Source organism: Carcharodon carcharias, chromosome 21, assembly GCF_017639515.1.
Source record: "Carcharodon carcharias isolate sCarCar2 chromosome 21, sCarCar2.pri, whole genome shotgun sequence".
Lineage (NCBI taxonomy): Eukaryota > Metazoa > Chordata > Chondrichthyes > Lamniformes > Lamnidae > Carcharodon > Carcharodon carcharias.
The window spans coordinates 64,019,441-64,031,680 of NC_054487.1; the positions used below are offsets into that span (position 1 = coordinate 64,019,441).

At 43.7% G+C, this 12,240-nt stretch overlaps 1 protein-coding gene across 1 annotated transcript in view; it reads left to right on the forward strand.

Moving 5' to 3' along the window:
- acss3 (acyl-CoA synthetase short chain family member 3) overlaps window positions 1–12,240 on the forward strand; it is an 89,087-nt gene that overhangs the window by 58,996 nt on the left and 17,851 nt on the right. Inside the window, exon 10 of the mRNA XM_041216006.1 lies at window positions 6,118–6,213. Coding sequence (XP_041071940.1) covers window positions 6,118–6,213 — 96 coding nt within the window. The remainder of the gene's footprint in view (window positions 1–6,117; window positions 6,214–12,240) is intronic.

Below are 12,240 nucleotides of genomic sequence, written 5' to 3' on the forward strand. Positions count from 1 at the left end.
AGATTTTTCTTTTCCCACCTATTTCCATTATTTTTAAATCTTTTATGCCCCCCACCCCCACTAGAGCTATACCTTGAGTGCCCTACCATCCATTCTTAATTAGCACATTCGTTTAGATAATATCACCAACTTCAACACCTCTGTGTTCTTTTGTTCTTTTGTCTGTGACATCTTTTGATGATCTGCTCCTATCACTGCTTGCTTGTCCCTACAACCACAACCCCCGCCCCTCCACTTCTCTCCCCCCCAACTTAACCTGCTTATATTTCACCCCTCTCCTTGGATTCACCCAGTTCTGCTGAAGGGTCATGAGGACTCGAAACGTCAACTCTTTTCTTCTCCGCCAATGTTGCCAGACCTGCTGAGTTTTTCCAGGTAATTCTGTTTTGGATTTCCAGCATCCGCAGTTTTTTGCTTTTATCTCAGTATGGTTGTCTGATGGATGAACTGGTGCAGGGTGTTCACCTGGGTTGGTGCCACCCATCTCATCGCCACATGCATGGTCCCTGTCCTCTCCGGCCAGCACAATGGCATGCCCCTCAAATGGAATGAGGGTCTTAATTTCAGCCCCATCCTCCTGCCAAATTAGTTTAAACCCTCTATCATGACACCAGTTATAACCACCCCAGAAGGACATTGGTCTCGGGTCTATTGAGATGTGACCGGTCCATTTCTGTATAGCTTCCATCTCCCTCAGAGCTGATCCCAACATCCCAGGAATCTAAAGGCTTCACTCCTGCACCATCTCTACAGCTAAGCATTCATCTGCTCTTTCATCCTTTTTATATACTCAACAGCACTTGGTACCAGAGATCACCTCGTTTGAGGCCTTGCTTATTAAACTCTTTCCTAGCTCCTTAAAATCTGCCTTCATTACTTCACCTCTCTTTCTACCTATGTCGTTGGTACAAATACAGACCACAATCTCTAGCTATTCAACTTCCCCCCCACTCCCCCCTTCAGTGACATCCTGGACCCTGGCACCAGGGAAGCAACATAAAATGTGGAATCGTGTGTGTGTCACAGAAACTCCCGTCCATTCCTCTGACTATAGAATCCCCCCATCATTATAGGTTTCCCAAGTTTCCTCCGTTCCCCCTCCCACCCCTCCCCCCACAATGTGTAATTGCCATAGTTCAGCAAAGCAACTATTTTGAGAAGAACTCCAGAAGAGACAAGGTTGCTGATTTTGTGCCAGTTGCCTAGCAATGACTCTTCTTTCCCATTAACGGAGTGCAGACTGTGTGTGAATGGTGTAAAGTGGATGATTGATTTGGTCAGGTTGGAGGCCTTGGACTCATTTTTTCAATTCACTCAGTGAAGATAATCCTTAGTGACATTTCCTGGAACCTTGTTAAGGATTACTTCCTGATATATTCACCCCTCATACATGCAAAAGTACAACTGCTGTGCCTATACAACAAGGAAATGCATATTAGAAATGGTAATTGACCAGTAGTATCATGTTATAAAATGTGACGTAATTAATTGTAGTTGCTTCGAAATGTTAAACTTACCCATTCGCTAACACACTCATTCACTAACACAGAAGCTTGGGGATCTTTTAAACACTTACCAGTATTGCTAGTACTGTAAGAGGGGGCGTGAATTCTGTACAGATGTTCTTTGCTCTGTGGTGTGGGAATTCTGCAGGATCCTCCATTGGCAGCTGGAACCAACGTATGCAGTTAAGTGGGTAGTTTTGTGCCTGATCAGAGCTGACACAGGAGATCTGGTTCATCGTAAGTATTGGGCCCACGTTCTTATATTATGTGGTGGAATTTCTGACCTTCCCAGATCCCTGCTCCATGCATCGGCAAGATGGAAACTGGAGGAGAATTTTAATCCTTAACTGTCAGGTGGGAACTGTGCAGAGAAGGGATTAAGTTCAGGTGGAGTGACTTAGCTGTGTCAGGCTGCTCCGTTTCTGCCCAGAAACATTTTCTCTTTGCAGACTTTCAGGTTGACTGAGGCTCTGATTGTGGACAGTTGGGGATGAAATTGAAATGTAAAATTTCCTGTCTGTTAATGCCAGTGGTGCTGCAACACTGCTGTTACTGCAACTTGGAGTGAAGGCTCTGCCCATGACAAAACTGCCAGAAGAATCCAGGCAGCAGAATGGCCAAAAAGGCCAAGATTTATTTTTTAATCTTCAGGAGAATTTGTTGGCGTTCAGGAGGAGCAGGAGTGCCCTTCCAGAACAAGCATGAATTCATGGATCTCTCCTGCACCTACCCACCCCCTTCTCCTTCCCCATCCCAGCATCTGTTTAGGGACAACTCCACCAGGATTTACCTAATTCCATGGATTGTTCCCTTGGGTCTCCAGTGGAGTCCATTCCCCCCACACTTGCTGCTCTTGCCTGCTGACTTTGCCATCACTCCTGCAAGCTTCTGGCGAGATATGCTACATTAAACCAAGGCAGTTAAAATCACGTCCAGTCACACTGCCCACCTTGGGCCTCTCACACATTGATCCTAGTCCATAATAAAATTGATTTTCCTGCTGCAAGTCATTTTCTTAAACCCTTATTCCATCTCCTTCACTCTCACCAGCAAGTGTGAGGAACTCATGGACTTCTTTTATCATTAAGATTGAGACCATCTGATCAGCTGCCTCAGCTGCTTTCCTCCCTTCCACCAGCTCACCAGACCAAACTTTCTTTATTGTTCCCCTTGCCCTAGCCCTGAATTTGCATATTTCTCTCCTATTTGCTTGCATGCTATCTCCAAGCTCATTTTAACCATGAGACTCACCTCTTATTCTCTCAACTTATACCCACCAAACTGTTGACTGCCCAGCTCCTCCTATTTGCCCCCATGTTGGCCAATATTGTTATCAATTCTTTCTCTTCAGGTGTTGTTCCTCCCGTCATCATCCCTCTCCTCAAAAAAACTAACCCTTCCAACTTACCTTCCTTCTCTAAAGTCCTTGGTTCTGTTGCCACCTCCCAAATCTAAGTCCATCTCTCCCAGAACTCCATGTTTGAATTCTACGAATCACGTTTTCACCCCACCACAATATGGAACTGGCTCTTATCAAAGTCACAAGTGACATCCTATATGACTGAGACAAAGGTAAACTATCCCCCCTCTTTCTTCTCAGCCTGTCTGCAGCCTTTGACAAAGTAGACAACATCATTCTCCTTTAACCCCTCTCCACTGTCACCCAGCTACCAGTGACTGCTCAACTGGTTACACTCTTATTTATCTAATTGTAACCAGAGTATCACTTGCAATGGCTTCTCTTCTACTCCTGACCTGTTATCTCTGGTGTTCCACTAAGGATCCATCCTTGTGCCCTTCTTATTTCCTATCTATATGTTGCCACTCAGTGACATCATCCAAAAGCATAGTGTTAGTCTCCACGTGTACACTGACTACACCCAGCTCTAACTCACCATGACCTCTCTCAACTCCTCCACTGTTGTTAAATTATCAGACTGCTTATCTAACATCCAGTACTGGATGAGCAGAAGTTTCCTTCAATTAAAAATTGGGAAGACTGAAGCCATTATTTTTGATCCCTGCTCCAAATCCCATTCCCTAACTACCAACTCCATCCCTCTTCTTGGCAACAGTCAGAAGGTAAACCAGTCTGTTTGCAATCTTGGTGTAATATTTAACCTCGGGATGAGTTTCTGACCACATATTTGCGCCATCACTAAGACTGACAATTTTCACCTCTGTAACACTGCCAGGCTTCACCTCTGCCTCAGTTCACCTGCTTCCCACCAAGATCCCTGTGCAAACTCCCATGACCACTGCCTCCCACCCACGCCCAACCTGATTACAGGCAACCAACCGCCTATCACATTCATAGCCTTACCTCCTCATAAAGGTGACTCATGCCATTTGCCAGAATGAAACTCATTCATGCCTTTGTTACTTCCAGACTTGAGTATTCAATGCACTCTTGGCTGGTTCCCCACATTCTACCATCCGTAACCTTGAGGTCATCCAAAACTCTGCTGCCCATGTCTTAACCAGCAGCAAGTTCCATTCACCTATCGACCAAGCTCGCTGACCTACACTGATTTCCGTTCAAGCAATGTCTTCCTTTTAAAATTCTCATCCTTGTTTTGAAATCCTCCATGGCATCATCCCATTCTATTTCTGTAACCTCCACCAGCCCCACAACGCTCGGAGATAGTTGCACTATCTAATTTTGCCCTCCTGTGCTTCCTGATTTTAAATTGTTCCACTGTTGGTGGCCACGCCTTCTGCCTAGGACCTAAGCTCTAGTCTGCCTTCCCCATACCTTTCTGCCTTGCTATCCTCCTTTAAGACATTTCTTAAAACTTGCCTCTTTGCCTAAGCCTTTAGTCATCCAACCTAATATCTCTTCGTGTGACTCAGTGTCATATTTTGTTTTATAATGCTCCTGTGAAACACCTTGGGATGTTATATTGTGCTAAAGGTGCTTCATAAATAAAAGTTGTTGTTGGTTTGAGGAGATTACAGACATAGGAAGGGGTGAGACCATGGAGGGATTTGAAAACAAGGATGAGAGTTTTAAAATCAAGGCATTGCCCAACTGGCAGTCAGTGTAGTTCAGCCAGCACAGGGATGGTGGATGAAGAGATCTTGGTGTGAGTAAGGACCAGGTAGCAGAGTTTGGATGGCTCAAGTTCACGGAGATATCATTATATCAACAGTGAATCAACTATGTTCCCTAACTGCAGTCTCAGAGGAACTTCCTTCATGCCAGCACTTTCTCTCATCTATCTTAATGGAGATGTAGGTCCTTCAGCATCATGTCCTGTGGGTACAGAGGATGCATTAAAACGTGTAGTGACCTTCTCTAATGGAAAGCAGATGGCTGTAATATGGGAAGGTGCCATGGAGATTCATCTGCAGCTGTATCACAGAGCCTGGCTGTTCTGCTGCTGTCTAGATTTTTTTCATTGGAGCTGCAGTACTGAACTTTATAGTGCCTTCATCTTGCAAGATAAAATTGCTGGCCAAGACATATTCTAAGATGCTTCTGTAAGCCATTAAGTACGTGCAGCTTCACTTCTAACTTCTCTACTTGTGTGTGCTCCACCTCAATATCTAAACTGGTGGTAACCCAAAACCTAAGACAGAAATGTGTGGGCATTAAGTTAGGCAGATGTCCCACCATGCTCCATTTGTGCACCATTAATCCCACCCAGGGAAATTTTTTATTCTACGATGTGACCATATCAGTCAGCAGAATTTAGTTTTTGTTTAAGACTGAAGAACCATCCTTTAAAACTACATGATCAGGTTAGAATTAGAATTGTATGAAGTGAATAAATTGGTTTATTTTACTGGTAAATGTCTATCCTTTTTTAAAATAATTATGCATCTTTAATACTGTGGATAATATTGACATAGCTTTTGCTAAAACTAAGAAAGATATAAGGCAACTAGTCAAGTGAATCATGTGAGACATAATGTTAACCAGATGTTCTCGAGGTTTCCTCAATTATTTTGGTGGACAGAGGAATGTGGAGTAATGAAATAATATAGGTATGTACAAGAAATACATTCGAACCCATCTGGCCCAGGAGATTGAATGAGCAGGGTAGAGTCCATTATAGAGGGAATTGGTGCAGAAGGAATGTGCTTGATGTTCTTTTCTCCCAATTAGGCTAGCAGCAACAACTTGAAGTTATATAGTGCTTTCACCATTGTAAATGTCTCAAGGTGCTTCGCAGGAGCATTATCAAACAAAATTTGATGCTGAGCCACGGAAGGAACTATTTACTGTGGATGACCAAAAGCTTGGTCAAAGGAGTAGGCATTAAGGAGTGCTTTAAAGAAGGAAAGTGAGAGAGAGAGAGACTGAGGGAATTAAGGAGGGAATTCCAGACCTTGGGTCCTCAGAAGCTGAAGACATGGCTGCCAATAATGGAATGATTAAAATTGGAGATGCATAAGGGGTCTGAAATGGAGGAGCACAGATATCTTATTGGGTTGTAGGGCCGAAGGATGTTACAGAGATAGAAAGAGACAGGATGAGGATTTGAAAACAAGGACCAGAATTAAACTTAACACCTGTTAGACTGACTAAACAATGGAACAAATTTTGTGCATTCATACAATTGACTGAATAATAATGATTGTGCAGTTTTTCTTGTATTTTAAACAGAAACTGGATCTCCAATAAGTGCATCGTGTGTAGGCCTGGGAAACTCTCTAAATCCCCCCATAGGACAAGCTGGGAAACCTGTACCAGGATATAATGGTGTAGTAATATCATTTTTATTCCTTCTTACATTTGTTGCTATAATGCTTGGGTAATGTGGCATTTGTATTTGTTCAAACTTATCCTGATGAATATTGACACCAAACAGCAAAGATAAAGCTTTAACTAGTGGCACTTCAAAAGGCTATAATGCTTTGAAATATCACAATAATCTTGCATTCAATTTGCCTCCTTGTAATACTACAGCTAAGATTTTTCATGGCATTTTTATATTAAGTGCATAATGTTGGTTCTTGGCCATTTATTTTCTGGGTGGAACTCATGTAAACCTTTGATGCTGAAGTTCTTTCTAGAACGAATCTCACCATTCTTTAATCAGCATGATCAATAAGCTATTTACCAACAGACAAAAGTCTGAAAATTACTGTGGATTAAATTATATGAATACTTGAAGTGTTCATATCACTCTCTCTCCACTATTCCATCATAGACATTCGTTATTTTAAAAGAAATTCTCAGGATATAGGCCAAACACTGGCAAGGTTGGCATTTATTGCTCATTCCTAGTTGTCCTCGAGAAGCTGGTGATGGGATGACCTTTTGAGTCACTTCAGTCCATGTGGCAAAGCGACACCCACAATATTTCAAGGAATTTGACCAGCAATAATGAAGGAATGGTGAAATATGTCCAAGTCATGGTGTTTGTGACTTGGAGGGAACTTGGAGATTATGATGGTCCCATGTACCTGTTTTCTTGTTCTCCTAAGTGGTGAGGTCATGGATTTAGAGGGTGCTGCTGAAGAAGCCTTGTTGACTTGCTGTGGTGCAGCCTGTGGTACTCCAAAGAGGGAAGGATTAAACACCTAATCACATGATTGGAGTGCCAGTCAAACAGTCATTCCTCATGGTGTCAAGCTTCTTCAGTGATGTTGTTGCTGCAGCTATCCATGTAAATGGAGAGCATTCCATCATACTGCTAAATTGTGCCGTGTGGGCAGTAGAGAGGCTTTGAGTTGTCATGAGCTGAGCTACTTATTGCAGAATACACAACCTCTGATCCACTGCAGTAGCATGGCATTTATGTGGCTCGTCCAGTTGAGTTAGCTCACTAAGTTACGTTTTAACCAAGTATTCTGAATTTAACAGCCTGTTAAACAGTGAACCTGTTGCCTGAGCTGTCAGCAACCTGTCAGGGTCATCAATACAATGGGGCACAATGGGGAGTGCTTCTTCCTTGAAACTGGCAGGCTGGGAAGGCACTGACCACAAACTGAAGAGCCATGGACAAGTAGGAGGCTGCTGCTCACAGTGCTGCTTCTCAAAGAGTGTTTTATGCTTAACAGGTGATTGTCAACTTCTTGGAAGTCTATTCACCTGTCTTGTATTTCACTCACCTTCAGCTGTACTTCCTTGCTGCCAGCCTTCACCATGGCACGGGAGATACTTACGCAGCTCCATTTTGCAAAGAGCAAGAGGAGCAGCAACCACAGTAGCAGCAGCATGCATGCCGCACCATAGAGGCAGAGGAGATGGACAAGAGATCCAGTTCCAGGAAGTGAGGCCCCCAAAATAGGGTCTACAGGCAGAGGAGTGGCTCCCTCAACGTGTGAGTACTGATGCATGAGGAGAATCAGGTTTTCATAACAGATCATTGCTGACAACTGCATCAGACTGGAACAAAACCTCTATCGCGGTTGGCCAGGGTTTCTCAAGGTGCCCCTGAAGGCGTTGAGCCTCTGCCTTTCCCTAAGGTTGTGTGCTCTCGCCTGCAAGAAGAGGAAGGGGAGAGCTATGAGTGTTGAAAATAGCTTGTGTGGATAGCAGGGGAGGACATTCCTGCCAGTGAGGCAGGGATGGGAGAGGGCAATAAGATGAGGGTGAGTGTGAATGTTGGCTGTTCAGATGGGGGAGTGAGTTTTTTAAAAATTCATTCATGGTATGTGGGTGTCAGTGGCTAGGCCAGCATTTATTGCCCATTCCTAATTGCTCTTGAAGGTGGTGGTGAGCTGCCTTCTTGAGCCGCTGCAGTCCACATGGTGTAGGTATACCCACAGTGCTGTTAGGGAGGGAGTTCCAGGATTTTTATCCAGTTTCAGTGAAGAAAGGGTTTGCCACCCTCTGGGTGAAGAAATTTCTCTTCATTTCAGTGCTAAATAGCCTAAACCATATCCTGAGACTGTGGCCCCTTGTTCTAGACCCCCCCAGCCAGAGGAAACATCATCCCTGCATCCAGCCTGTCCAGCCTTGTCAGAATTCTATACGTTTCAATGAGATCCCCTCTCATTCTTCTTAATTCCAGTGAATACAAGCCTAGTCAACCAAATCTCTTCTCATATGCCAATTCTGCCATCCCAGTAATCAGTCTGGTGAACCTTCACTGCACTCCCTCTATGACAAGTATATCCCTTCTTAGGTCAGGAGACCAAAACTGCACACAATACTCCAGGTGTTGTCTCACCAAGGCCCTGTACAGCTGCAGTAAGACATCCTTGCTCCTGTACTCAAGTCCTCTCGCAATGAAGGCCAACATACCATTTGCCTTCTTAACTGCTTGCTGTACCTGCGTGTTTGCTTTCAGTGATTGGTGTACAAGGACATCCAGGTCCCTTTGTACATCAACATTTCCCAACCTATCACTATTTAAATAATACTCTGCCATTCTGTTTTTCCTACCGAAGTGGATAACTTCACTCTTATCTGCATCTGCCATGTATTTGCCCACTCACTCGACCTGTCTAAATTGCCTTGAAGCCTCTTAACACCCTTGTCACCACTCACATTCTCACCAAGTTTTCTGTCGTCAGCAAACTTGGAAACATTACATTTGGTTCCTCATCCAAATCATTGATATATATTTTGAATAGCTGGGGCCCAAGCACTAATCCCTGTGGTAGCCCACTAGTCACTGTCTGCCACTCCGAAAAAGACCCGTTTATTCTTGCTCTGTTTCCTGCCTGCTAACTATTTCTCAATCCATGCCAATACATTACCCCCGATACCATATGCTTTAATTTTACACACTAACCTCTTATATGGAACTTAATCAAAAGCCTTCTGAAGACCCAAATACACCACATCCACTGAATAAGTCTGCTTGTTACGTCCTCAAAAAACACCAGTAGATTTGTCAAACATGATTTCCCTTTCATAAATCCATGTTGACTTTTTCTAATCCCATTGATATTTTTAAGTGCCCTGTTATCACATCCTTTATAATAGACTCCAGCATTTCCCTACTACTGATGTTAGGCTAGCCTGTCTGTAATTCACTATTTTCTCTCTCCCTCTTTTTTAAAAATAGTGGGGTTACATTTACCACCCTCCAATCTGCCACGACTGTTCCAGAATCTATCGAATTTTGGAAGATGACAAACAATGCATCCACTATTTCCATGGCCACCTCCTTTAGTACCCTGGGATATAGATGATCAGGCCCTGGGGATTTATCAACTTTCATTCCCATTAATTTCTCCAGCACTATTGTTTTAGTAATACTAATTTCCTTCAATTCCTCCTCATCAATAGACCATTAGTTGTCTAGTATTTATGGGAAGTTATTTGTGTCCTCCTCTGTGAAGACAGAGCTAAAGTAGTTGTTTATTTGCTCTGCCACTTCCTTGTTCTCTATTATAAATTCTCCTGTTTCAGGCAAATCTTTCTTTTTACATACTTGTAGAAGCTTTTACAGTATATTTTATGTTCCTTGCAAGTTTACTCTCATATTCTATTTTTCCCCTCTTAATCAATTTTTTGGTCTTCCTTTGCTGAACTCTAAACTGCCCCCAATGCTCAGGTTTGCTACTTTTCCTAGCAACATTATATGACCCCTCTTTGGATGCAACACTATCCTTAATTTATTTTGTTAGCCATGGTTGGCCTGCTTTTCCTGTTGTGTTTTTGCGCCAGGAAGGAATGTATAACTGTTGCAATGCATATAGTCGTTCCTTAGATATTAGCCTTTGCCTATCCATTGTCATGCCTTTTAATGAAGTTCCCCAATCTATCATAGCCAACTCACGCCTTATACCTTCATAGTTTCCTTTGTTTAGATTTAGGACCCTAGTTTCAGATTGGACTACTTCACTTTCCATCCTGATGAAGAATTCTGTCATGTTATGGTCACTGTTCCCTAAAGGACCCCGCACAACAAGATTGTTAGTTAACCCCTTCTCATTGTACAATACCAAATCTAGGATAGCCTCTTCTCCAGTCAGTTCCTCGACATACTGGTCTAAAAAACCATCATGTACACACTCCAGGAATTCATCTGCCATAACATTATTGCTAATTTGGTTTGCCCAGTCTATGTGTAGATTAAAGTCACCCATGCTTACTGTAGCACCCTTGTTACACACATCTCTAATTTCTTGTTTAATGCCATCCCCTACCTTATCACTACCGTATGGAGGCTTATAGAGAACTCCCACCAATGTTTTCTGCCCCTTGTTGCTTCTTTGCTCCACCCAGACTGTTTTTACATCTAGATTTTCTAAGCCAATATCCTCTCTCACTATTGCACTGATTTCATCCTTAACTAACAATCCCATGCCACCTCCTTTTCCTTTTTGCCTGTTCTTCCTAAATAGCGAGTACCCTTGATATTCAGTTCCCAGCCTTTGTCACCCTGCAGCCATGTCTCCATAATTGCAATCATGTCGTACCAGTTTATATCTATTTCCACTGCTAATTCATCTACCTTATTGTGAATGCTCCATGCATTCAGATACAGTGCCTTTAGACTTGTCCTTTTAACATCTTTCCACATTTGTTGTACTATAGCCCTAGTTGCTGCTAGCCCTTGTTTCCACTGCGTCCTGCTTTTGCGTTCTACTTTCCTGTCTTTCATTTCTATCTCTGTTTCCCTCATGTGTCTGCCAGCTCAGGTTCCAATCTCCCTGCCAGTCTAGTTTAAACCCTCCCCCACTGTACTAGCAAATACCCCTGCAAGGATATTGGTCCCAGTCCATCCAGCTTGTACAGGTCCCAATACCTCAGGAATTTAAATCCCTCCCTCCTAGAGCATCTCTCCAGCTATGCATTCATCTGGTCTACTCTCCTCTTCCTGATCTTGCTAGCACGTGGCACTGGGAGTAATCCTGAGATTACTACCTTTGAGGTCGCATCTTCTAACTTATGTCCTAGTTCCCTATATTCTGCCTTCAGGACCTCATCCCACCTTTTCCCTATGTCATTGGTACCGATATGGACCACAACCTCTGGCTGTTCAGCCTCACTCTTCAGAATGTCCTGCAGCCGCTCAGTGATACCCTTGACCCTTGCACCAGGGAGGCAAAATACCATCCTAGCATCATGTCTGCGGCCATGGAAACATCCATCTGTTTCCTTTATGATAAAATCCCCTATCACTATTACTCTCCCACTCATTTTTCTCCCCCCACCCTGTGCAGCTGAGCTTCTTGTGTTGCCACAGACTTGGCTCTCGCTGCATTCCCCTGAGAAACCATGTCCCCCAGCAGTATCCAAAATAGAAAATCTGTTAGAGAGAGAGAGAGACGGACCCAGAGGACTCCTGCACTACTTGCCTAGTGCCTTTACTCTGTCTGGCAGTCACCCATTCCCTTTCTGCCTGTGCGCTCTTTACCTGCAGCGTGACCACCTTGCTGTATATGTTATCCACAAAGATCTCATCCTTGCAGATGCTCCACAATGACTCTAGCCACTGTTTCAGCTCCGAAACAGGGATTTCAAGTAGCTGCAGTTGGAGACACTTCCTGCGCACGTGGTTCTCCTGGACACTGGAAGTGTCCCTGACTTCCCACATCGCACAGGAGGAGCATTCCACTTGACTGAGCTGCCCTGTCATGGCTTACCCTTAAATTACTCCTTTTACTTCCTCTAGTTTAGCAAATATTATGGACAGAAGAAATACTCACCAAGTCCTACTTACCAAGGCCTCCACTCTTCTTCCTTCCTTCCTTCCTTCCTTCCTTCCTTCCTTCCTTCCTCTCTCTCTCTCTCTCTCTCTCTCTCTCTCTCTCTCTCTCTCTCTCCCCAGCTTCCAACTGCAGCACTGTAATGCAGCCCAAAGCAGCACTGCTGTCCAGA